The sequence below is a fragment of the Lepisma saccharinum genome, chromosome 3, assembly GCF_977018435.1.
Source record: "Lepisma saccharinum chromosome 3, izLepSacc3.1, whole genome shotgun sequence".
Classification (NCBI taxonomy): domain Eukaryota; kingdom Metazoa; phylum Arthropoda; class Insecta; order Zygentoma; family Lepismatidae; genus Lepisma; species Lepisma saccharinum.
Genome location: NC_139231.1, coordinates 71,644,275 through 71,668,149, shown reverse-complemented (window position 1 = coordinate 71,668,149; position 23,875 = coordinate 71,644,275). Strand labels below are relative to the sequence as shown.

At 37.1% G+C, this 23,875-nt stretch overlaps 1 protein-coding gene across 1 annotated transcript in view; it reads right to left on the bottom strand.

The window, feature by feature from the left end:
- Positions 1-2,507: 2,507 nt before the first annotated feature.
- Positions 2,508-23,875, bottom strand: part of LOC145985841 (leukocyte elastase inhibitor-like) — a 41,485-nt gene continuing 20,117 nt past the window's right edge. The window contains exons 4-8 of the mRNA XM_083119938.1: positions 16,314-16,461; positions 13,922-14,154; positions 11,921-12,106; positions 10,836-10,989; positions 2,508-2,735 (exon numbers count right to left, since the gene is read on the bottom strand). Of these exons, the coding sequence (XP_082976064.1) occupies positions 2,608-2,735; positions 10,836-10,989; positions 11,921-12,106; positions 13,922-14,154; positions 16,314-16,461 (849 nt within the window). The 3' untranslated portion in view covers positions 2,508-2,607. The remainder of the gene's footprint in view (positions 2,736-10,835; positions 10,990-11,920; positions 12,107-13,921; positions 14,155-16,313; positions 16,462-23,875) is intronic.

Sequence of the window (23,875 nt, the reverse complement as noted above, 5' to 3'; positions counted from 1 at the left end):
TTAACGCGAGTCACAAATTCAACGTATCTGCCTGCGTTCCTAGCTTGCCGAATGAGCTTACTACGCATGCGCTCATCATTCCCGGCTTGGCAAGGTGCTGCACAAGGTCAATATTCCATCGCGCAGGGAGCGGTTGTCAACCCGGAAACAGTGTTGCCATAAACGCAGAGCAAAATTTACCTTCCGCATGCAATTTTTACCTTCGCCTTAAAATATAATTTAAATCCGCCATCACAGAACTTCAACATAAAATTTCCCTGCTAATTTCATATTTATTGCATGAAATGTTTCTCTTCCCCTGAAGTGCTCTGCGACGAGGGAAATTTCCTTCATGTGCCAACACTGGCCGAAAAATATCTACTAGTAGATTTATCCTTCAATCAACCACGGCTTGAAGCATGCTTGAAGACACCGGTCAAACTTGGATTTAGCGGATGTATTGACAAATCGGAGTTGATGAAAATTGGAAGGGAATTGAAGATATAACCCTGATGTAACTTACTTCAGGCTCTCCTCAACTCAGGAAGAAAGTTTTCCTGCCCCTAATTCAGTTTTAAACGGGACGAAATAGTAACCTTTAAACAGCATCAGGAATTTCATTAAACTACCACTCTTAATTGAGGAATGCACTAAATGAATTTGAATTTGAACTTTAAAATTTTGGGTGCGTCAGCACTAAGGCTATTTTGCACCCGTCACATTATACGGGGTCCAGCCCCTTATCGTTACACATAACAACTCTAACGTTGCATAACTAAAATCATAAAATATTAAAATCTTCTGATTTTCGTTAAAAGCTGAGTCTGTAAAGGAGTACTCAGCACGAATAAGGACAAAACACAGGACAACACAAACAAAATTAAACTGGCCATGGGGCCAGTCGCCAGATCCTCGTTAGTCTGCAGTCCAGGGTGTACTACGTAGAAGTGAGGTTGACTATTGGGTGCACTACGTGGAAGGAGCACCCCTTACACCCCAATGCACTAAATGTTTGAGTATTTATTTTATATATTGTAGACACGGTTAGACCTATATAGAGAAAACTGCACACACAACAGATTATTTTAATTAATTTAATAAAATTAATTTAATAAAATTTGGTTGGCTGATATTCGAATATTCACAACGAAAAAAAAATGGACAATTCAAATGTAAAGATAAACAATGCATGGATATCGAAATACCTAGGTTCTATATCTGCCAATTCGATTTCAGTTATTTAGATGATCTCTTATTAGAATATAAAAATGATAACTAGATATTAAAATATTCTATATATCTATTAGTTTTCCGAATTATCCTGATATATTTGGATATTTCTCAGGTAAACATTATATATCTTCCAAAAAGTAACGGCCCGAGATTAACGTTTAAGAAAATTCCTTGTCTGAGAAAGCAGATGAATCTCTCATATTAAACAGTAAATATACCAGACTATGTTTATGTATAGTAGTAAACGAGGGTGTGTGTAAGATAAAACTATATTACATAATTATAAAATATTTATTAATAAGTAACTGAAAATGGGCATATTTTATTTCTCTAAAAGTAGAAAAAATGTATCTCTGTCACTAAGAAATCATACAAATGGTACAGATTTTCAAGTGTAATAAACATTTGACTTGCATTGTGTATATGAATGCACTTAAAAATTTATTAACGGGATTGGCCTCCCCGTTGGCGCAGTGGTAGCGTCGTTGCCTTGTAATCAAGGGGTCCCGGGTAGAGGCACATAGTGGTTCGGATCCCACTTTAAACAGTAGATCCAGTCCCGATTAGCCTTACTATGCATAAAGTGGACTTAACACACCAAATCAATCAATCAGTTATTAGTGGGATTGATGGCCAAGCGCTATAAGAGGTCGACTTTCGATGTAGCCATTGAAATTCCCGGGTTCGAGTCCCGGCCTGGGCATGGACATTCTTTACGAGTGTCTTTTCATAAATTTAATCTATCATCACTAATTCTCGTCGTCGTGATTAGCCAAGAGGCGTAAAATAACATACAAAATACAAAAATATATAAAATTGCGTCAATGTCTTCACTAAAAATGTAAAAATCGCTTAGGGCAAGTCTCTGACCTCTTTCGTCCTTTTGGTGTTCACCAGGTACAGCAGAGCATTGGTATACGACTGTTAAAATATTAGAGCAAGTAAATAAAAAAGACCATACAGTAAAAGACAATACAAGGCAGAGTCGTATTATGTGGTAAACCAAGGCCAACAACTTTGTGAGATCGCCTCATATATAATTTGTATTATAACTTTCAAGCCATGTTGAGTCAGATGATCAGTTTAGCACATTACTCGTATATATAGTCATGGCCCCTTGCAAACCATTTCCCCCAGTGCCACGACGGCCGTCCGTAAAAGCTTAATTTTATATGTACGTACACTGCACCATAAATTTGCCCCTTTTAACAAACAAACAAGAATCCACAAATAAGTTTTTTCTGGTAACTGTGTAATGGAATAGGTAAAAAATAATAGAGCTTAAGTCGTTTCTAGTTGTATTTATAAATCAATTTATTACAAAATATCATACAAGAGCAGCAATGTACAGGTAACAGGCATAAATATACTCTAAAGTGGAACTCTGGGTGTATGTCAGGGTACTTGAGTTGGTCTCTCCACCTTTCCAGACATAAGGACCAGGCTCGAATCTCGTTGCAGGACGAAGAACATGAAAGGGTGGTTTATTGTGATGGTTTCGGCGTCCCTACGAACCCTTCGAACTGAAAAAAATATGTATAATTAACACTCCAGCGCTGAATTATATGAATTAGTTTACATGAAAAGTGAAATCCCCCCCTCACCTCTCTCGAACTTCCTACATCATCCATCGTCTTACTGTTCATTTGTCCATTACTTCATCACCATATGACATGACAAATGAATTTCAGAAGGTCGAGTTTTTCTAGCGTGAAAAAACAGAATGATTATTGACTTACCCTCGTACATTTCCTATGAATAAAATACCTGTTTATAATTTGATTGATTGATTTGGTTTATCTTACTTTGTTTTTTTACCACTTTTGGCTAATCGCGAAGATGAGGATGAGTGGTGATATGATGGAATTGATGAAGGGACACTCACAAAGAACATCCACGCTCAGACCGCGATTCGAACGCGGGATCACTGGTGCGCTGTAAAAAATACATGTTTATTTTCGTATTTAAACCAATAAGACTTAATGTGTGTAATGGTGGATGTTCGGGAAACACCTTTGTTTTTGGTCGATTTTTCAAATCTTAGGAAAGGTATGTAAAACTCAGTTTGTCTGCAGCTTTTGATAATTTTCAGGGGTCGTTTAGAACCAGACATTTTAACTACTTGTTATTTTTATTTTGTAACACCTTCACGTGTTTACGTATATTTAGTGTTGTTCATTTTATGGTAAGTTGCAATGTTTTTCAAGATGGCAATGTTTGTATTATGGATCGCCATGGTGGAAATATTTGCTTACACTGATTTTTTTACGTATGCTGCGGACAAATGTGGGTCCAGCACCACCATAAAAAGAAACAAAAAAAAAACAGAAAAAAAACGGAAAAACTGGGAAAAGGTCAAGATGACAGAGACAGTCATTGCAGTCAGAGAGAAGAGGATGGGGCTAAAGAAATGGTTTGACATTACGGAAATGATATTGCGACCGACGACTGGCGCAAGAAGTATAAATATTCCCATGGATGTACTCTTCGCAAGATCTTACTTGACCGCCCTGAAAAATTTCAATGTCCGGAATTCGTGAATGTAGCAGCATAGCGCTTCAAAGACAACTAAGAGTAGCCAACTTTGCAACATTTCTTCTTTCTAAATGGAAATACTCTTGTGAATTTTTCTTATTCTTTCACATTCCATGAAATTAAGATACCCTAAACCAGTAATACGTACAATACAATACTAGTGTGGTTGGAAAGCAAGAAAAAATGGAAGAATATTTCACTTCCGGCGGAGAACGCGCCCTTTGGGGGGCGGATACTACATTAATTCCCGAACCTAAAACGACCCAGACCCCAACTTTTTAAGCCCTCGTTTGTCTGTAATGACGTCTTCAAAATGGCGGTCATGGCCAAGATTCTATTCCTGTTCATTGCAGTTATTTATCATTCATGACATCTTATTTTCACGTAATTTGCTGTTTACAACTGTATTATGATAATAAGAAATTAAAAAGACCCACTTTATCAAATATTATTAGATATGGCGGCCAATATGGCCGCGAAAAGTATAAAAATAACCCTTTCAGCTATGTGATCATGTTTGAGATCAAACCTTATGTTTTGGAGGTTCCAGAACTCAACGGTGGCATCAAAAGTAGTGTCATACTAAGCCTACGAAATAATAATAGTTCAATTTTTTATAATCTGTATATGTACAGGGTGTTTCAAAAGTCTCACATCAAAGGACAAACTGCGTTATTAGTGCAGATGGCAAAAAATGGAAAGAGGGGAAAGTTGTTGGAAACATGAGGTTTTAAATATAATGTGCTTGAATTTTCAACGTAGCATGCACCGTTGAGGCTATACGTTGGTACGAGCCTCAATGAGAACTGACATTGCCTTGCTGCCACATACATGCTTAAAGGAAGCATTTGCGTTATCGTAACACCGTAATGTACTCGGTGAAGTGAGAATGATGGCGCAAAATTAAAGGCAAAGTAAGAAGTGCATGTGTGTGTGTGTGTAAAACACAGACACACACGCACACATACGCACAAGCACACAACTACAAAACCTGTAATTGTGGCTAATGTTTTCTGAAATAGAGTTTGTTCATTATAGTACAGTGATATGAACAAAGGATAAAATTTCGAAACGAAAGGGGTCTTAATTTTTTCCCTTCTAATCAGGATAGATCACCACTAAAATATATTTGTGCTCAGACAACATCTTCTGTTGGCACATACCTGAAATGCCAACAATAATGACAATTAAGAGGGTAAAGGTTCACGTAGACTTCGGAAATTGCTCAGAAATGTAGATAAGTATTCTCGTCCAAGGCAGTCTACTTTCTGAAAAGGTCTCCGCAAAGAAGCAAGAAGTTTGAACCAACGACCTTTGAATCCGCAAACAAACACGATCCCCCTACACCACGTCGACAACGTTATTTTAAGTACTCCGTTCGACAGAGGCATTTCTGTACAGGTGTAGTGTAAAGTGGAAAACTGTAGGTGGGGGAACGGAAGGTAGCGGCTTACGTAAATTTTCATTGCTAAGCAATTGTATATCTCAATGTTATAACTAGGGGTCGGAAGTTGAAGACCTATAAATTGCCAAAAAAAGACCTATAAAAAGATCTAAAAATGTCAAAAAAGGACCTAAAAACAGAAAAAAGGACGTATAAATGTGATCCAAATTAATCAATAACTTCAGTTTTAATTACATATTTAATGAATATGTGCGGCACCTCCTTACCTGACTTGAGAACTTTGCAGGCGCGTGCTGTCTGGTCGTATACACCGTGCTGAAAGCTTCAAAACAAGATAAAGTTGCCACTTACAGCGCGATCTTCCAAACAAGTTACGGTTAAAGGACCCTGTACCTTACCTGCTTGAGTCGTCCAAAAATGTTTTTCTCTCGTTTCAGGGATTGTTCAAATATATATATATATATTTTTTATATTTCCTTACTATAGAAAGGATGTTTAAGAGGTGATGAACTGATGATGATTCCAATTGAGAATGGGCACTAAAAACGTAGTCGAAAGAAGGTGAAGTTGCAAAAAATGCCGTTAAGACCTAAAAAACGGCTAAAAAAGGACCAATAAGCCAAAAAACGCCGAAAAAGGCAAAATGGACAAATAAAACCCACCTTTTTCTGGCTTACAATGACCCAAAATGAACATATATTATGTTGGGCCTCGTCTTCGGACACTAGGGGAAAAAAATGGATTTTTTCCTCAACTTCCGAGCCCTAGTTATAACACAGAAAAGTCAGGTTCATATTTCCAAAATAACGTGAAGATCAATGCCCCTTGTCACAACCAAAAAAGGTTTTTCATAGTTTGTAGTTCGTTAATATGCAATTGTAAGATTTTCCATTGTTTTAACTTCACACATGGGTTCGAGTCCGCCTGGGTTCAGTCTCTTGGTATTTGGCCTGTGCATAGGACGGGCGGCAACACACCAACGTGAAAAAAAAATGGGAAGTTACGAGTGAGTAGTCATAAAAATCTCCTATAACGGCTGAGGGTTTGACGTGCTGAACCCACGTCAACTCATTACCGGTTGAAGAACTCCACACCTCTAGGTAGGATTGTGGGAGGGAGACTGGCAGTTGGGAGATAGGCTGAGGCCCTTCCAGGGCTTTTGCGCCATGGGTTATTATATATAATATATATACTTCGAGGAATGTTCCTTTAGCTCAGTTTGATTTTCTCTGACTCAATACTTGTCACGTATTAAAGTCGGTTGGAGAAGCAGGTAAGGTAGGCTCGAATTTAGCTGCAAATCAGTGCCTTCGTTACAGGAAAAATCCCCAACAAAGCAAGAAAATAACTAATGAATGATAATGCTTTACGATCTTTACGGTTAAAAATAGGTGAACGAACCTCTTTCGATTTAAAACTTTAAAAGAAAACCGTTTTACAGATGGAATAGGTGTATGCATGAATAGCAAACAAAAAGTAAGATATCGTATTAGCTGTGGAGTTCACTATGCTGTAGCTTTGTGGCGCATTTCTGTAAAGGCACCCATTTACAGTTCCACTTGTGTTTGTGGTAAGGGTTCCATCCTCACTTCATCTGGAGACTGGATATTTATATTAAAGCCTATAAGACAATAATATATGCAAGGTTCCGAAATATTTCTTATATGGGTGTATTTTTTTTATTTTTTTTTATTAATTTCTTAGTCAAGGAGTACTCTTGAAACTCTATAGTTGTAATCATGCGATTTGTTTTTCGCAGAGTGATCTGTTATAATCAAGGTTAAATTATTACAAAATTCTTGTATTCGGTAAATATCGTACTTCTGTGTCCACTTCTACAGAAAAAAATGAGCGGCTGGGATTTGAACTTCTGATCTTTCATTTTAGATTTAAAAAAAAACAAAAACATTTCCTCCTCTTAACGCAGTTGAAGCAACAACATCTGCCAGTGATCAAAATATTTCTTTGCCACAGATTGTGGGTAAGTTGGTTTCTACTAGTGTTGCCCACGAGACGAGATTTTGGCCTGTCTCGTCTCGTGGAGTCTCGTGGAATAGCTGTCTCGTCTCGAAAATATTCGTTTGTCTTATGACACATGGTCAATCTCGTCTCGTCTCGAATTTTTAATAGCCTGTCCCGTCTCGTCCCGTGGGCAACACTAGTTTCTACAGAAATGCCGGTAATGTGCAGTGTATTTTAGCTCAAATTTTGCCTAAACTCATTCGAACTTTGATGAAGAGGATTTACCGGGATATCAACCAGGTTATTCCCGAATAGTTTTCCGAGGTTTCGAGAGCTCTTTCATCTTCTGGGATTGAAGTGATGACTGATAACGTGCTTGTTCCTGGAAAACGTGGTCGTAACTTCGATTCCTCAGGATTTTATTTAGAATTTTATTTTCAGTAGGAGTATGGCATCGGACGTAAAATATATATACCCTGCTTGGATGATCTCTCTGTGTATTTCACGAGGTGGAAGTAATGATGAAGCGTTTAGCATTTCCGGAAACAATTTCAATTATATTACGCAATCACTCACCACATGGAATGTGGCAGAATCAAGTAACGTATAGGAAAGTCTGATGGTGGTTGTTTTGAATATTGCGAATTTCGTGGAAAGACCGTTAGATATAATATTTTCTGTTGAAATAACACAGTTGAAATTAGACAAATGTTTTGGATACAAACCAGTGGCGAATTAATGATCATTCTCAAGTTTTGCATTTTTTAGATGTCACGCAATATATAAATAGTTATTAGTCGATTTTTAACGCATCGGCCTCGGTAGTACTAGCCATTTACTTACGTTAATTGGGAATTTATTATTAGTTTTAGATGCATCGGAAGATGGAAGTGAGGGGAATAAGAACAGTTATTACTAAAGAAAGGGACATACACTGCTCCACAAAACTTAAGGAACACCAAGAGATTATCAGAACAAGTAGAGTACTAGAGAATATTGTAAATCTTGACAATAACCTTACAATAAAACATCTCTTTTGCACATCATCGTCCCAAGTTTATTTAAGCTTTGTCACGCCACTCCCGCATACGCAGAGAGGGGTTGATGAGGCTTCAGCCGAATCCAAAATTGGGAAAAACAGCATTTTGCGTTCATAAGTTCCCTATTTCCGGGGAACATTTGGTCCGGAGTTCCTATTTATGGATGACCATGCTCGCCCGCACCGCGCACGTATTGTGTCGTAATTCCTGGAAACAGAAGACATCATCCGTATTGAGTAGCCTGAATGCTCACCGGACCTCAATCCTATCGAGCATGTTTGGGATGATGTTGATCAGGGTTTATGAACACCAATAAGGCACAGATGCAACATGCTACGAAAATGACCAGCAACATTGTAAAATGGTACGCAGGGTAAACCCTGTTTTTGTGTTTGTTTCCCTCTCTTCCCTTGGTGTTCCTTAAGTTTTGTGGAGCAGTGTAACATAACCAATCTTAGCGAATTGAACACATTAAAATCTCTCGTTCGTTACAAAAATGCACTACATCAATGTAGTGGATTAGTTCCTAATATAATTGTGTGTGTTTGTGTGTTAGTATTTCGAAATAATTAATATTTTAGGTGTGCAATCAAGAGAATACACAACACTTATCTTAAATTCCATTCCTTGTTTGATTATTTGGTTTAAATTACTTCACCTTTGTGACACTTTTGGTTAATCGCGAAGATAAGAATGGGTGATGGTATGATGAAATTGATGAAGGAACCAAGATTCGAACCCAGGATTAAATACCATTACCTACAGCATCCTGAATGCATATACGTATATGATATGTAAATTAGTCATAATGTGTGTTACCACAGCTTATGAAGAATAGCTAAAATACAAAAAGTTTTAACCTTAAATCCTGGCAACCAACTGAAAAAGTATTAACCTTCTTAGGCAAAAATGTGCAGAAGAGACATCCCTCAAAGTGTGCATCGGATATTTCTAGTGTTGAAATATCAACTGTCTCTGTTCAGGGGAAAAAAGGAGAGGGTGGGATATGAACCAGCGACCTTTTGAAGCGTATTGCAAAATAAGGATACCAGCGTCTAACCAACTGCTCTATATTAACTTACTGACAACATCCCCTTAAAAGCACGTTGACGTTTATGATAAAATCGACCTTCCTGTGTTCCAGCACGTTTTATCACAAGTCGTTAAAAAAATAATTTTTTGAGAACTGTTCCATATTGTGCAGGGTATTGTAAATAAAATGTCGCATAAACTTTTCAGAAATTTGCCTCTTTCTACTCAAACTTGATGGCGATTTCTTCCAGGTGGAGAAAACACCTGTTCAGTGTCTCAAACCTACGTGATTTCAAGTCGAGCACGCAGAATTGTTACAATTCTGCAAGATTCTTATTCTTATTCTAACTACTATTTACTATTTCTGTTTGGTTGTTTGAGTATGTATTATATTAGCGATTTATAGTTTATAAGTTAATGGAATGTGCGTTATTGGAAACCTTTCATCACAGCGCTTTTCATCTAGTTGAGAGACCGACTCAAAGTTGGCTACTCTCAGTTGGCACTGAAGTGCAATGTTGGTAAGTTTACGAATTCAGGACTTTGAATTATTTTGGGGCGGTCAATTAACATGTTGCGAAGAGTGCGTAGAATGGTTTACCAATTAGAGGCGAGGTGTTGACAGGGATGCATAAGTAGATTTAGGGAACCACTCCTTATATATCCATACACTGCTTGCCCACGTACAATTCACCCCATCCCCAATCAATAGATTTAATATATCCCCCACCAATGATAAATGAATTACTAATTAAACTACCAGAAGATAAATAAGGAAGAAATCAGATTCCCCTTATTGGAAGTTCTGAATATGTATGTTCAGATGGTGGAGTTGCTTGATATCATTCAATTGATGATGTTTGTTGTATATTAAATAGTGCTAGAATCCTATTTTTGTTTATTATTTCTTTCATTTTGTGTATGTGAGGGAGCTCTTGGCTTATCTATTATAGTATCACTTACATGCACACATGGTAATGATTATTTTAATTCTTTTGTACCGGAAGGTTTGTCTAGTTTGGTTAAACATCGTTAAAAGATCAAAATGGATTTCGCTTTGGTTCATTATTTTCTATTCAAAGAAGCAGCTATTGTATGCTTTAAACATTATGTTAACATATTTTACCGTTACATAAAATAGAAAATACTTTTCTAAAATTATCATTATTTTTTAATTTTAAAAAAGAGGTCCATATTACCAGAACATTTGTATAAAGACTTACCTGTACTATTCTCGCTAATTTTTTGCAAAGATTACCCTGTAAAAGGTATATTGTACATCAAATTACGAATGGATAGCCAACAGAACAAGGAAGCTCGACATAGCAGAAACTTAATAATTGAGCTTATAGACAGACAAAATAGCTCATAACACAAAGTGGAGTTCCATGTTACCACTTTTCCTATAATTCAAGGAAAATGTATGTGAATACTACACTTTCATCAGTAAAATAAGGATAATCCGCTTGCAGTTCTTGCATGCAATATGTTCCACAAGTTATGGCTTATATAAAATGAAATAACTGTAGAAGTAACTTACAGTCAATGTTTAAAGTAACAGTACCTGAAACTAAGTTACATTTCAAAACAAGTCATTAAAAGTAACTTTGTATTGACTGCTCTAGATGAAAGGTCGACTAGTCACTTACCAAAGTTGGCGGAGACCCCGCCCACAGAGTTGACAGACACGAAGGAAGTGGCGAAGTACGCCTCTTGGATGACGGATCTCAGGAGCACGCTCTTCTCCTCGCTGGCACCCGAGAAGTCTGCCTCGGAAGCATCAAACGCTGCCTTCATGCCCAGCTGAAACGAAACGACACACATGAGCCCTGGGTCACCCATCCAGTGTTCTTTTATGTTAACTAAGAATTAACATTTGTTCCTATTTTTCTACTACAGTTAAATAAAGATGAAATTGGAGAAAATAGTAGCACTTATCACCTATTGTGTAAAATAAGCTTTTACCACAGAAAAACTTATTGTACATAATACGTTTATCTATGCTTTTACTAAGCATACATACGCCGTAGGAGGCCCAAGATAGAATCGCGGATGTGCTGGCTTTTAACAAAATCATTTAAAAATAAGATATTTCTGTCATATAATAACTATCCCCTTGTTCCTGTGAACACACTGTGAAGCAGTTTGCTGGTGCCAAAGCACGCAAGTGAAAGTTTTAGTTTCTGCAAATAAATATTTTGTGATGAATTCACTTTTGTTACTTTTACTTATTTCTTGAACATACTTTTTTCAATATACATCAGGCATGCAATGTAGTATTTTCGTGTTTCAGTCTGCTTTCTTAATGTAAACAAGGACTTAATATCATTATAAGAACCACTTTTTATTAATGGATTCTACTTATTAATCATAAAAATAAAGACACAATAAATATTTTTAACCCACTATTATAACTAATATATTATAGTGCATAATTGTAATGACTTCCTCGCAGCGTAAAAAGTACTTTTGCTGGGATAATGGCATGGCTTTGATGGGGCGTGGGAAGAGGGCAAGATCATAACACGCACCATGGCCCCCAACGTTTTAGTTAAGGCACTGATACAGGGTGGAAGATCCAAAATTTCGTTCTTGACTCACCACCGTGAAGACAATTGAGGAGCTAAGTAGCAGACTTCGGTCTCAAAGGCCAGAAAATTGTGCCGATGGGACACAATATACTCGTACATGAAAGATATCCACGTAAAGCATATTGTACTACAGAAGCACTCACCTGCTGCAAGGGTGATGTGAGGTCCAAAGCATTCGCAACTGCGAACTGGGGCAGTGAGACTTGGATCTCGCTTTTGGAGAGGGAGTTGATCTTCTGTGACAGGGAGACAGAGTCCAATCGTTGCACGGCGTACGCCAAGCCATCCACCTCGTCCGGCACCAGGAACAACACACTCGAAGATTTCTCCTGCAAGAGCGATTTCAGAACTGAGAAAATAGATTTTGACTGTTTTTCATTTGATTACTTTGCTTTTTTGGCACTTTTGGCTGATAGTGAAGATGAGAATGATCGGTGACAAGATGAAATTGATGAAAGGACACATGAACAACACGCAAGTCCCACAGAGAGTTATACTGACTGACTTGAGTCCAGACGCCAGAGCCTTGTTAGTCTGCAAAATGCAGTCCTGGGTGTGCACTACATCAATGTAGTGGATTACTTCCTAATATAATTGTGTGCGTTTGTGTGTTAGTATTTCGAAATAATTAATATTTTAGGTGTGCAGTGAAGAGAATACACAATACTTATCTTAAATTCCATTCCTTGATTGATTATTTGGTTTAATTTACTTCGCCTTTGTGACACTTTTGGTTAATTGCGAAGATGAGAATGGATGATGGTATGATGAAATTGATGAAAGAACACTTACAAAGAACACCCATGCCTGACCAGGATTCGAACCAATAATTAAATACCATTACCTACAGCATCCTGAATGCATATATATGATATGTAAATTAGTCATAATGTGTGTTACCACAGCTTATGAAGAATAGCTAAAATACAAAAAGTTTTAACCTTAAATCCTGGCAACCAACTGAATAAGTATTAACCTTCTTAGGGGAAAATTTGCAGAAGAGACATCCCTCAAAGTGTGCATCGTATACTTTTAGTGTTTGCATTTGAGTTCCTCCTTTACACCCAACTGATAAAATTCTTCACCTGGTGAAGCAGGGAACGAAAAGTTAGGCGAAACCAGGATTGGTAGCTCCGTTGAAGACTAACATTATTTTGAAAGATAACAACCGGGATTGAAATAGCATTAGCCAAAAGAAATGTAGTAACCAATGAAATATCTTTTATAATTTGCTTTTCTTGTGCTGTTTACAACTACAAACTACAACTACAAAACGTGCATATTTTACATTGACATGATTGTTACCTTTAAAATTTGTATTTCGTTACAACTGTCTGTAACTCGTTGGAACTACTTTTACAAAATGTCTGCAGGCAGTGGCGGCGACTGGGTTCCAAAACTAGGGGGAGGGCAAAGACAATATATATCTCCCTTTGGGGATAAGATTTAGCATAGTGCAGGGGCAAAAGTGGCGAAAAGTGGGGCAATTCCCCACCTCGGCCCTCCCTAATCGCCGCCACTGCCTGCAGGTTAGAGTAGGTTCAGGAGATATGAATTACTATGTTGTATGAAAAAAAAATTAAAAATGCTAGAATCATTGATGGATTAAATAACAGAAGATATTTAAATGGTTTATCTTGAGCGTCAGTAGTGCAAACAAGTTTCAACTATAGTTATGTTAGCTGAAGCTACAATCGATGCAATTACCTGATATAAAATTTAACTTTCTAAATGGCATCGGACAGTGCCAGTTTTCATTGAAAAAGTTAGGTTTAAAAATAGGCATTCGTTAAAAATAGTTGTAATCAGTTAACACTAGTCTAACTTACATACATTCGATAAAACTTGTACCGAACTCTGTACAAAGACAGAGAACTCAGTTCAAAGCTTGATCAGGCATGGATACATCCTTGTGTTTGTCCCAACACTTTTTCTTCAGTACATCCTCCTCCTCGCAATTAATCCAATAAATAGAAAGGAGACTTAAAAATAACCAACATTCTGGATCAAATCTACATGGATAAATAAAACTAGCTTCAACTAATTTTACATAAATTAGTCTTCTAACGATGCGAAGATTCAAGCATCAAACACTTTTACGAAACGAAGTTAATTTTGACTCGAACATGAAGATGAGCTCTTACCGTGAGCGGCAGCTCAATGGCCGTGGCGTTGAGCTCGTTGATCCTTCCGTGGCGGAAGACGCCGATCTGCGGGACCATGGGCACCACCACGACTTCCTCGCGGGACACGTAGAAGGGGGCCCTGTCCTTGTGCTGGAGGAACACGAACACCACCAGCGCCTCGTAGTCCTTCCAGTGGCTCAGCACTCCAGTGTCGCTCCTCACTTCCAGCACCTGGTCGTCCGGGCGAAGGCCTGCGAAGTTTTTAGAAGTATAGAAGTTAGGTAGATGAATTGTTTCCTTGTAATGGCGTAACGACGGTAGGAGTTCAATTTATCCATGAAATGAATACGAAATCTAAGCACTAATTTTGCATGCAGATGGAAAAATGTAACAGACAACTGAATTGAAAGAGGCAGTCACTGTAGTCAGAGAGAAGAAGATAAAACTTCAAAAAGCACATAAAACAATTTGAAGTTCCGTAAATGACATTGCAACGACTGGAAATGCAAATCCCCATGGTTGTATGTACGTAGAATGGCTTACCAATTTGAGGCAAGGTGCTGACAGGCGTGCACGTGTGTCACTTTTCCAGATAGATTTAAATATTCAAAATTCATTTCACTTCGATTTATTATTTTCTATTAAGAGAATCAGCCATTGTATGCTTTTTTTTTCTTCTCATTATTTAGTTGAAAGAAGTCTGTAAAATATTTGCACAATAAATGTATACAGAATAAACAATTATAGGCCAAGAACATTGTATTGAAAAGTATGCTAATAACGCTTTTTCGTCTACTTTGTTTTGTCTTGTAGTTGCTGTATAACTTTTTTTTTTTTTTTTTTTGTAATTCTGCTAAAATTTGTGGTCAACCTAGAATTTTACCTTTTGCTGTAGGCTAATTTTTTAAAAAAAATCCTATGGGACCCTACTTTACAAAGTAGAGGGATTTATATTACCACCATCTTTTGTGTAATGACTTACTCGTACTTTTGTCGATAATTTTTGCACACATTGGTCTGTAAATGGGATATTGTACAATCAAATTAGGAATTTGTTCTGACAAAATAGCTCAAAAACAAATTGGGTTCCATGTTACCAAAGTTTACTATAGTAAAAACCATTATTGAATTAATTAATTAATTGAAATTTATGGGCGCAGCAGCCCTTGTTGTTGCTATTTGCGCCCTTCTAAATATGCGAGGGAAATCCCTCATCTAAATTCTATACCATATGTAAACAATTTGAAACGGAGGGGAGGGTACATGTCTGAAATGAAAGGTACATGTTGTGTAGTGTAGATATATATATATATATATATATATATATATATATATATATATATATATATATATATATATATATATAGAACAGAACACGTTAAAAGAGTATTAAATTAATAAAACAGAAACCTCTCCTTCTCGAAAATCTAAAGCACTCAGTAAATACTTTCATCATCTTTCAATGTGAAAGATAGAAAATTGGTAAGATTAAAAACAGATCTGAAGATATGAAAGTCAGCTTGCTCAAGAAGAATGTGGAACACAATGGAAGGTTTCATTTTTTTACAGAAATATTTCAATTTAGCTTTATTTTCGACTTCCACTATTTATACTATATGTAACAGTGTGATTTATATACATGAATACATTTGTATATATATATATATATAACATATACACATACATATACACATACACATACATATATATACATATACACACGCACGTTTTGCAGACACTGAATATGACCATTCAGTGTGTGTACTGTATTATGAATTAAGTTAGAACTTATCATTTTATCATAAATAAACAGATACATTATTAAATGTATAATTAAATGTATAACAATCTGCATATTATAATATATTCTTCGAAAGGAACTTTTTTCTGGAAAAGTAATTACTGAACATTCAGCAACAAGTGAGAGGGAATTGGTTATATCTTATCAACTTATAAAGTGAAGCAAACTTTTTCGCCGCCAGAAGTCCAGAGATTTCTCGAGCCAAATATTTTCGCCTCACTTCCATCCCAGTGTGTACTCAGCTTAAAGCAGGCAAAGAACGCTTCTTCCCGTGGTTAACCTATGTTATATAAATCATCTGTATCAATTAAATAAACAAAAATCCTAGAATATATTTTTCGGGGACAATGTAAATGAAAATATTTGCACTAAATTTTAATAATTAAATAATATGTTCTTGAGTTGTTTCAAGTTCATTTTATGTACAGATAGGCTAATCGGGACTGAACCTATAATTTAAAGTGGTATCTGAACAACTGTGCAATATGTCTCCACCGGGTATCTAACCCGGGACCCCTTGATTACAAAGCAACAATGTTACCACTACGCCGTCGGTGAGGACCGTCAGAAGTGCGAAACCTTAATTAGATTGAATTTCGAATCACTCACCTGTGATGTTTGAGAACTTGGCGTTCTCCGTGACATTAGCTCTGTAATAGTTCCGCAAGATGTCTCTGTAGTCGTGAAGCAGCCTCTGGGACGCCGAGAGACCGACGTGGTTGAAGGTGCCAGCCGCTTCCTCGTTCAGGGACTGCGACTGAAAAACATCCGAAGTAAACTTTTTTTATTCATTGAGTTGATTAGGCTTGACTTGAAGTCCAGTTATGAACACAATCACGCTACAAAATATTCTTTAATTTTTTTTTACCTTGATCTCTCAATAAGCAGCAAAGGTAACTCAAATATTATTCTTATATATTGTTTAGTGGGATACACAAGTATTTCTTGGAGGAAAATTGTCTTCTTTCATTATTTTTTTCCTCTATCGTATGTGTTTTTCAGGAATTGCTTTGAAAAGGGCCACGAAATGATATAAAACATAACACCATTAAGCCTTGTTCCAATGATAACCAAAAACTCAATATGCTGACCAAGGCAGAATTCATTTTATTTTAAAACATAAACTAAACGTTACTTTTCAACTTTCTAGCAAGGTCTTCTTCAGACTCTGTACCAAATACAAATAAGGTACAAAACAGGAAGATATATATATATATATATATATATATATATATACAGGGTGACTGGTAATTAGATGTATTCCCTGAAAGGGGTTAAAGTAGAGACAATTTGCAATAAATTTGACCATATGATACCCCGTCCGAAAATTAGTAGTTTTCGAGATAATCGAGTTTCAATTGTTTTTTTAAAAAATGACAATTTTCCACATAAAAAGATGAATTGAGAAAAAAAACTGCTCATTGTATGGAACTTATTTCAGCGTTTTCTGATAGCTAACAAATAAGTGGTTCATTGAAAAAAAAGTTTTTCCCAAATAACAATCACATGTAAGTAACGGGTGGGTCTAAACTTACAAGTGATGATAAAAAATGCACTCTTAGTTTACTTGGCAACGTATTAATAACAAAAATGGTATAACACGAAGCATACAAATTACGTAAATTACTTCCTTGTGACATCTGCTATCCAACAAGGTACAAATGTTGCTAACATTCACATTTGTGTACAAGAAATAATACTTCATTCATCTTCATGTGAATGGAATCAATGAACAATACAATTAAAGAACATTGCATGTCTTGCTCAAAGTGGGCACCTCCGTTACGAATGCAGGCACGCAGGTTTTTACGGACATTTGTTCTCTTAACTCGTGATGTGATGGTGTCCTTGATGTGTTGACCAACTGTTAAGATCCTCTCCCTGAGCTCTTCTTGCGAGTTTACCGGTGTCTTGTCATGTGGCTCCAAATGTAAAAGTCGCAAGGCGTCAAATCGATAGGGGATCGAGCTGGGCAGTCATCATGATGATAAATCATGTCGCGTCTTGTAGCTAGAGGCACATCCTCCAACAACATTGCCATCCCGATCCTCAAAAAATGTTCATAAGTGATGCCATTTAAGATTTGGGGCAGGAAAAATGGCTCGATCAAATGATTGTTGATGACGCCCATCCATTCTTCTGCCTGGGCGTGCGACTGTGGCTGGATGAAAATTACCCAAAGAAATGGATTGGCCGAAGCGGTCCGATTCTCTGGCCGGCTCGATCCCCCGATTTGAAGCCTTGCGACCTTTACATTTGGAACCACATGGCAAGACACCGGTAAACTCACAAGAAGAGCTCAGGGAGATGATCTTAACAGTTGGTCAACACATCAAGGACACCATCACATCACGAGTTAAGAGAACAAATGTCCATAAAAACCTGTGTGCCTGCATTCGTAACAGAGGTGCCCACTTTGAGCAAGACATGTAATGTTCTTGAATTGTATTGTTCATTGATTCCATTCACATGAAGATGACTAACTAACTAACTAACTCTCTAGCCTTCTTAAACCCGAAGGTTCATGGCTGCAGCAACACAGGCCTTCCATCTGTCCCTATCTTGAGCAAGATCTATATACTCTTTTCCATCCCTACCGATTTCCCTTAGGTCCATCTCGACGTTGTCCCTCCATCTTCGTCTTGGCCTTCCTACTGGTCTCTTACCATCAGGTTTCCCAACAAGAATCCTGAAAACTCCTCTTTCCTCTCCCATTCGTGCCACATGGCCTGCCCACCTAAGTCTTCTTGATTTAATTATTCTAATAATGTCTGGACATGAATACAAATTATGTAGTTCTAAATTATGTAACCTTCTCCACTCACCTGTCTCCTCATCCCTTTTAGGTCCAAATATTTTCCTAAGGATCCTATTTTCAAATACTCTCAATTTATGTTCCTCTTTCAATGTAAGGGACCAAGTTTCACACCCATATAATACTACAGGCAAAATTACGGTTTTGTATATTTTAACTTTTAGATTCTTAGATATTAAACGAGAAGACAAAAGTTTATGAAGAGAGAAGTAACATGCATTTCCTGAATTAAGCCTACTTTTTATTTCCTCTTTAATATAATTTTCATTTGTTAATATTACTCCTAAGTATTTGAATTTGGAAACTGTTTCAAACGAGTTGTTATCAATAATTAGATTTTGATTATTACCTAACACTTGGTTTCGGCCTGTAAGCATATATTTAGTTTTCTCTTTGTTAACTTCCAAACCTATCTCTTTAGCAGTTTTGAAAAATATTTTAGCATTATTCTTAATTGTATTCACATCATCCCCGAGTAAGTCTACATCATCTGCATATGCTAACAACTGAGTCACACCATTTAATTTTAGTCCTTCTTTAGTTTCTTTTACCTTCCTAACAGCATATTCTAAGGCAAAAATAAAGAGCAATGGAGATAATGCATCTCCTTGTTTAACCCATCATGAATTGTAAATTTGTCAGACATATTATTACCCACACGAATTTTACTTTCTGTTTCACTGGTGCATATTTTTATCATACTAACAAGCTTCTTAGGTATTCCAAACTCTACTAATATATTATATAATTTATCTCTTTTGACAGAATCATATGCTTTTTTGAAATCAATGAATAGCTGATGGACATTTTGATTATATTCCCACTTTTTTTCAAGTGTCTGTCTGATGTGAAAAATTTGATCTGTAGTTGATCTGTTGCGTTTAAATCCACATTGATAATCACCTATAATTTCATTAGCATATGGGGTTAGTCTTGTTAAAAGAATGTTAGATAATATTTTATATGTTGTTGAGAGTAGAGAAATTCCACGGTAATTATTGCAGATCATTTTATCACCTTTTTTAAACACAGGAACAATTATGGATTCTTTCCACTGTTGAGGGATTTCTTCTTTATTCCATATTAAACAAATTAATTTATGAATTTGACAAATTAATGAATTTCCACCATATTTAATTAACTCAGCTGGTATTAAATCAATGCCAGGTGCTTTGTTATTCTTTAGCCTTTTAATAGCATCTTTAACTTCAGTCAAGTTAGGTTCTGGGACTAAAGGTTCTGCTGTGTGTACTTCATTCACTTCTGATTTATCTCCTACATGGACATTTAAAAGGTCATTAAAGTAGTTCTTCCATCTATTTAGAATATCGCTTGGGTCAGCTAGAAAATCACCGTCTTTATCTTTTATCAAGTTTACTTTAGGTTGCCACCCCTTTCTAAACTCATTTACACCTTTATATAAATCTCTGATATTTTTATTTTTGCTGTTTGTTTCAATTTCGTTAATTTTGCTTTTCAAGTAATCTCTTTTTTTAATTCTAAACGTGCGGTTAACTTCTCGCTTTATTCTATTATAATTGTTTAGATTTGTATCATCAGAGTTATTTAACCACCTAAGTCTAGCCTGATTTCTTATTTCTATTAGATTATGACATTCATTATCAAACCATGGCTTACTTTTTCTCGGTTTATGGTATCCTATACTTTCTTTAGCTGCTGATTCTATTGCATTACGTATGTGCTCCCAATTCTTATTTACGTCTGTTTCATTTATATTTTCATCATCATTTAAATCCTGCAAAACATCAAATCTATTTGACAGTTTAATTTGGTAATCTTTCTTAATTCTTTCATCAGTAAACTTTCCTGTATCAAATTTTATAACTTTTAGATTTTGTTGCTTATGATTTATCACTGAGAGTCTTTCTCTTAATTTAGCAATTACTAAATAATGGTCACTGGCACAGTCAGCACCTCTATGTGTACGAACGTCAATTATACTAGTATGCCTTCTCTTATCAATGAGAATATGATCTATCTGATTATGAGTTTTACCATCTGGAGAAGACCAGGTATATTTATGGATATCTTTATGTTTAAAAGTGGTACTTTTCACAATTAAATTCTTTGAGGTTGCAAAAGTAATCAATCTTATACCATTATCATTACTTAATTCATGAAGACTTTCTTTACCAATCGTGGGTTTAAATGTCTCTTCTTTGCCAATCTGTGCATTACAGTCACCTAACAGAATTTTCATATCATACTGAGAAAATTTATGAAAGACCTGTTCTAACTCTGTATAAAAATCATCTTTAGTATTATCATCTTTATCTTCCGTTGGTGCATGTATGTTTATTAAAATAATTTTACACCACCTACCCTGTAAAACTGCATATGATATCCTATCATTAATAAATTCTATTGTTTTAAGAGCCGAGATAATTCTATTATTTATGAAAAAGCCTGTTCCAAAATTATGATTTTCAGTACCACCATAGAAAAAAGTATAATTTTTAGTTTTACAATTCCCTTCTCCTGGCCACCTAACTTCCTGGACAGCTACTACATCTAATTTATACTTGACTATCTCATTAACTGTACACTGAAATGCCCCAGGCCGGTAAAGGCTCAGAACATTCCAGGTGCCTAATTTAATATTTTTCTTATTCCTAACGTAGATCTTATCCTTAGTCCAGGGACCTCCCAAAGTAGTCCCCACCCGGAGATCCGAACGGGGGACTATTTTACCTCCGGAATATTTTACCTTGGGAACATCCATGAAGAACAACTTTCTCTCAGAGAACAACATGAAGATGAATGAAGTATTATTTCTTGTACTCAAATGTGAATGTTAGCAACATTTGTACCTTGTTGGATAGCAGATGTCACAAGGAAGTAATTTACGTAATTTGTACTCTTCGTGTTATACCATTTTTGTTATTAATACGTTGCCAAGTAAACTAAGAGTGCATTTTTTTATCATCACTTGTAAGTTTAGACCCACCCGTTACTTACATGTGATTGTTATTTGGGAAAAACTTTTTTTTTCAATGAACCAATTATTTGTTAGCTATCAGAAAACGCTGAAATAAGTTCCATAGAATGAGCAGTTTGTTTCTCAATTCATCTTTTTATGTGGAAAATTGTCATTTTTTAAAAAACAATTGAAACTCGATTATCTCGAAAACTACTAATTTTCGGACAGGGTATCATATGGTCAAATTTATTGAAAATTGTATTCCCTGAAAGGGGTTAAAGTAGAGACATCTAATTACCAGTCACCCTGTATATATATATATACTGGGTGAGTCTGTTAAAAGAGGCCCCGTGGAAAATGTGCTCCTTGCATGTAGGCAACCCTGGTACACTGAAGAGAAGAGCGGGGTAGAGAACAGTTCAGGATATCGGTGACAAGCAGTTTCGACAACATGAAATAGAGGGAAATTGAAAAGAAAGTGTCCAGTAGTGACCTTGAGGCAGACAGCCTGCAGGTCAGTTGAGTGCAGTTGAGCGGCGGGGAAAGTTGTAAGTGTGGTTCGGTGGGTCGGCATATCATTGTTGTCTAGACGTATGCACGCCTCGGTTTGGCGGGAAACCAGATCCGTGCTGAATAGGCCAAAAGTGAGTCCAAAGACTGTCCGCACTGAGGCAAAGGTGGGCGACGCAGCGCAGCTAATGATATGCAGTCCACGAAAATCATCTCGGCGTTTGGCACAACAGTTGCAGGTGTCCCAGTCAACCGCTATGCGGATCCTGAAACAGGACTTGAACTTGCACGCATTCAAAGTTACCGAGATGCATCAGGTGCGGGATGTGGACAAGGCAGCTCGCGTGCAGTTTTGTGAGTGGTTACTGTCCAATATTGCTGCAGAACGGTTAGTTGTTAATTTCCGATGAAGCATGGTTCCATCTGTCAGGCTACATAAACTCCCAGAACACCGGTCAGGTGACAATCCACACGTTTTCATGGAGGTTCCACTGCAAGCCAGAAACTCGGTGTCTGGTATGCCGTGTTGTCACGCCGCATCATCCCCGTGTTCTTCCATGAGACTGTGAACTCGGCTCGTTACATCAGCAAATTATTCAACGTGTTTGCTGAACAACTGACTGAGGATGAGCGAAGAATCGCTTACTTTCAGCAGGATGGAGCCACGGCGCATATAGCATGTCCAACGATCACGCGCATTGAGTCAGTTCCCGCCGTCAGTTCGCGTCATCAGCCGTGGCACGAACCAACCTTGGCCACCTCGTTCTACAGATTTATCACCCTGTAATTTCTTCTTGTGGGGAGCTCTAAAGGGACAGGTGTATAACAACAACCCTCACACACTCGAAGAACTCCAGAACAATATTTTCACAGCTATCCAGAACAGCCCGCAGGATGTCCTCCCCGTGCTTTTCAGAACATGTGGTATCGTCTGCACACATGCCTCGATGTCAACGGAGGACACTTCCAGCACTTCTTCTAGGTAGGTTGTTGTCACGCTGTACTGTATTTACATAAGAGATGTTTCATTCATTTACGTTTATGTCAAGTTTTCTAAACTGCTTGGCACCGATATCCTGGACTGTTCTCTACCCCGCTCTTCTCTTCGGTGTACCAGGGTTGCCTACATGCAAGGAGCACATTTTCCACGGGGCCTCTTTGTTACGTAACTCAACAGAACTGAGCAACGCAACAACGCAGAATCGCTCCCCATGACACCTGTCACGCGAATTAAACATTACATGAATTATAATACGGTCAGGATAAGTGCCTACAGTCGGAGTTACCGAGAATAAACCTAGGAGGATTTGATTTTAAGTACCTGAAATGACGTTACATAATACTACGGTGGTTCTGAATATACACATATATTAAAGCACAGATAAATACACAGTACATCTTGCCCTCTTTCACTCGATCTCTCATTCATACACTCATTCCATGGCATATTGCGACAATATGACAATTACAAAGGTTAGATTAATTAATACTTTGACTATACTCATGCTATTTCTTGGCTACATTGCCTTTTACAATTTATCGTTTAGGGTTTTAAGTATAAAGTGAGTAATTGTTCTTTGTGCGAACCCTTTTAGCTTTTCAGAAGGTACAAATATATTTCAATGAACTATTGTTTAGCTGTAAACATAAACTCTGATCTCTAACCTTGATTGTCCGCCGGAATAACGATGTCTAGGTATGCCATAGCACTAATTTAAGTTATGCAATGATTTGATTTACGCAGATTCGCGGTAGATTGGCGTCATCTCTCTCACACACGCACATGGTTGGATCTTACCTTCGCTGCATTCCCTCTGACCTGGGTAGGGTGAAAGTGGTCCTACAGTTTTGGAAGATGTCCGCACTCCAGCGTCGTACTTCGCTGTTATCCTGTTTGGCGAAAAT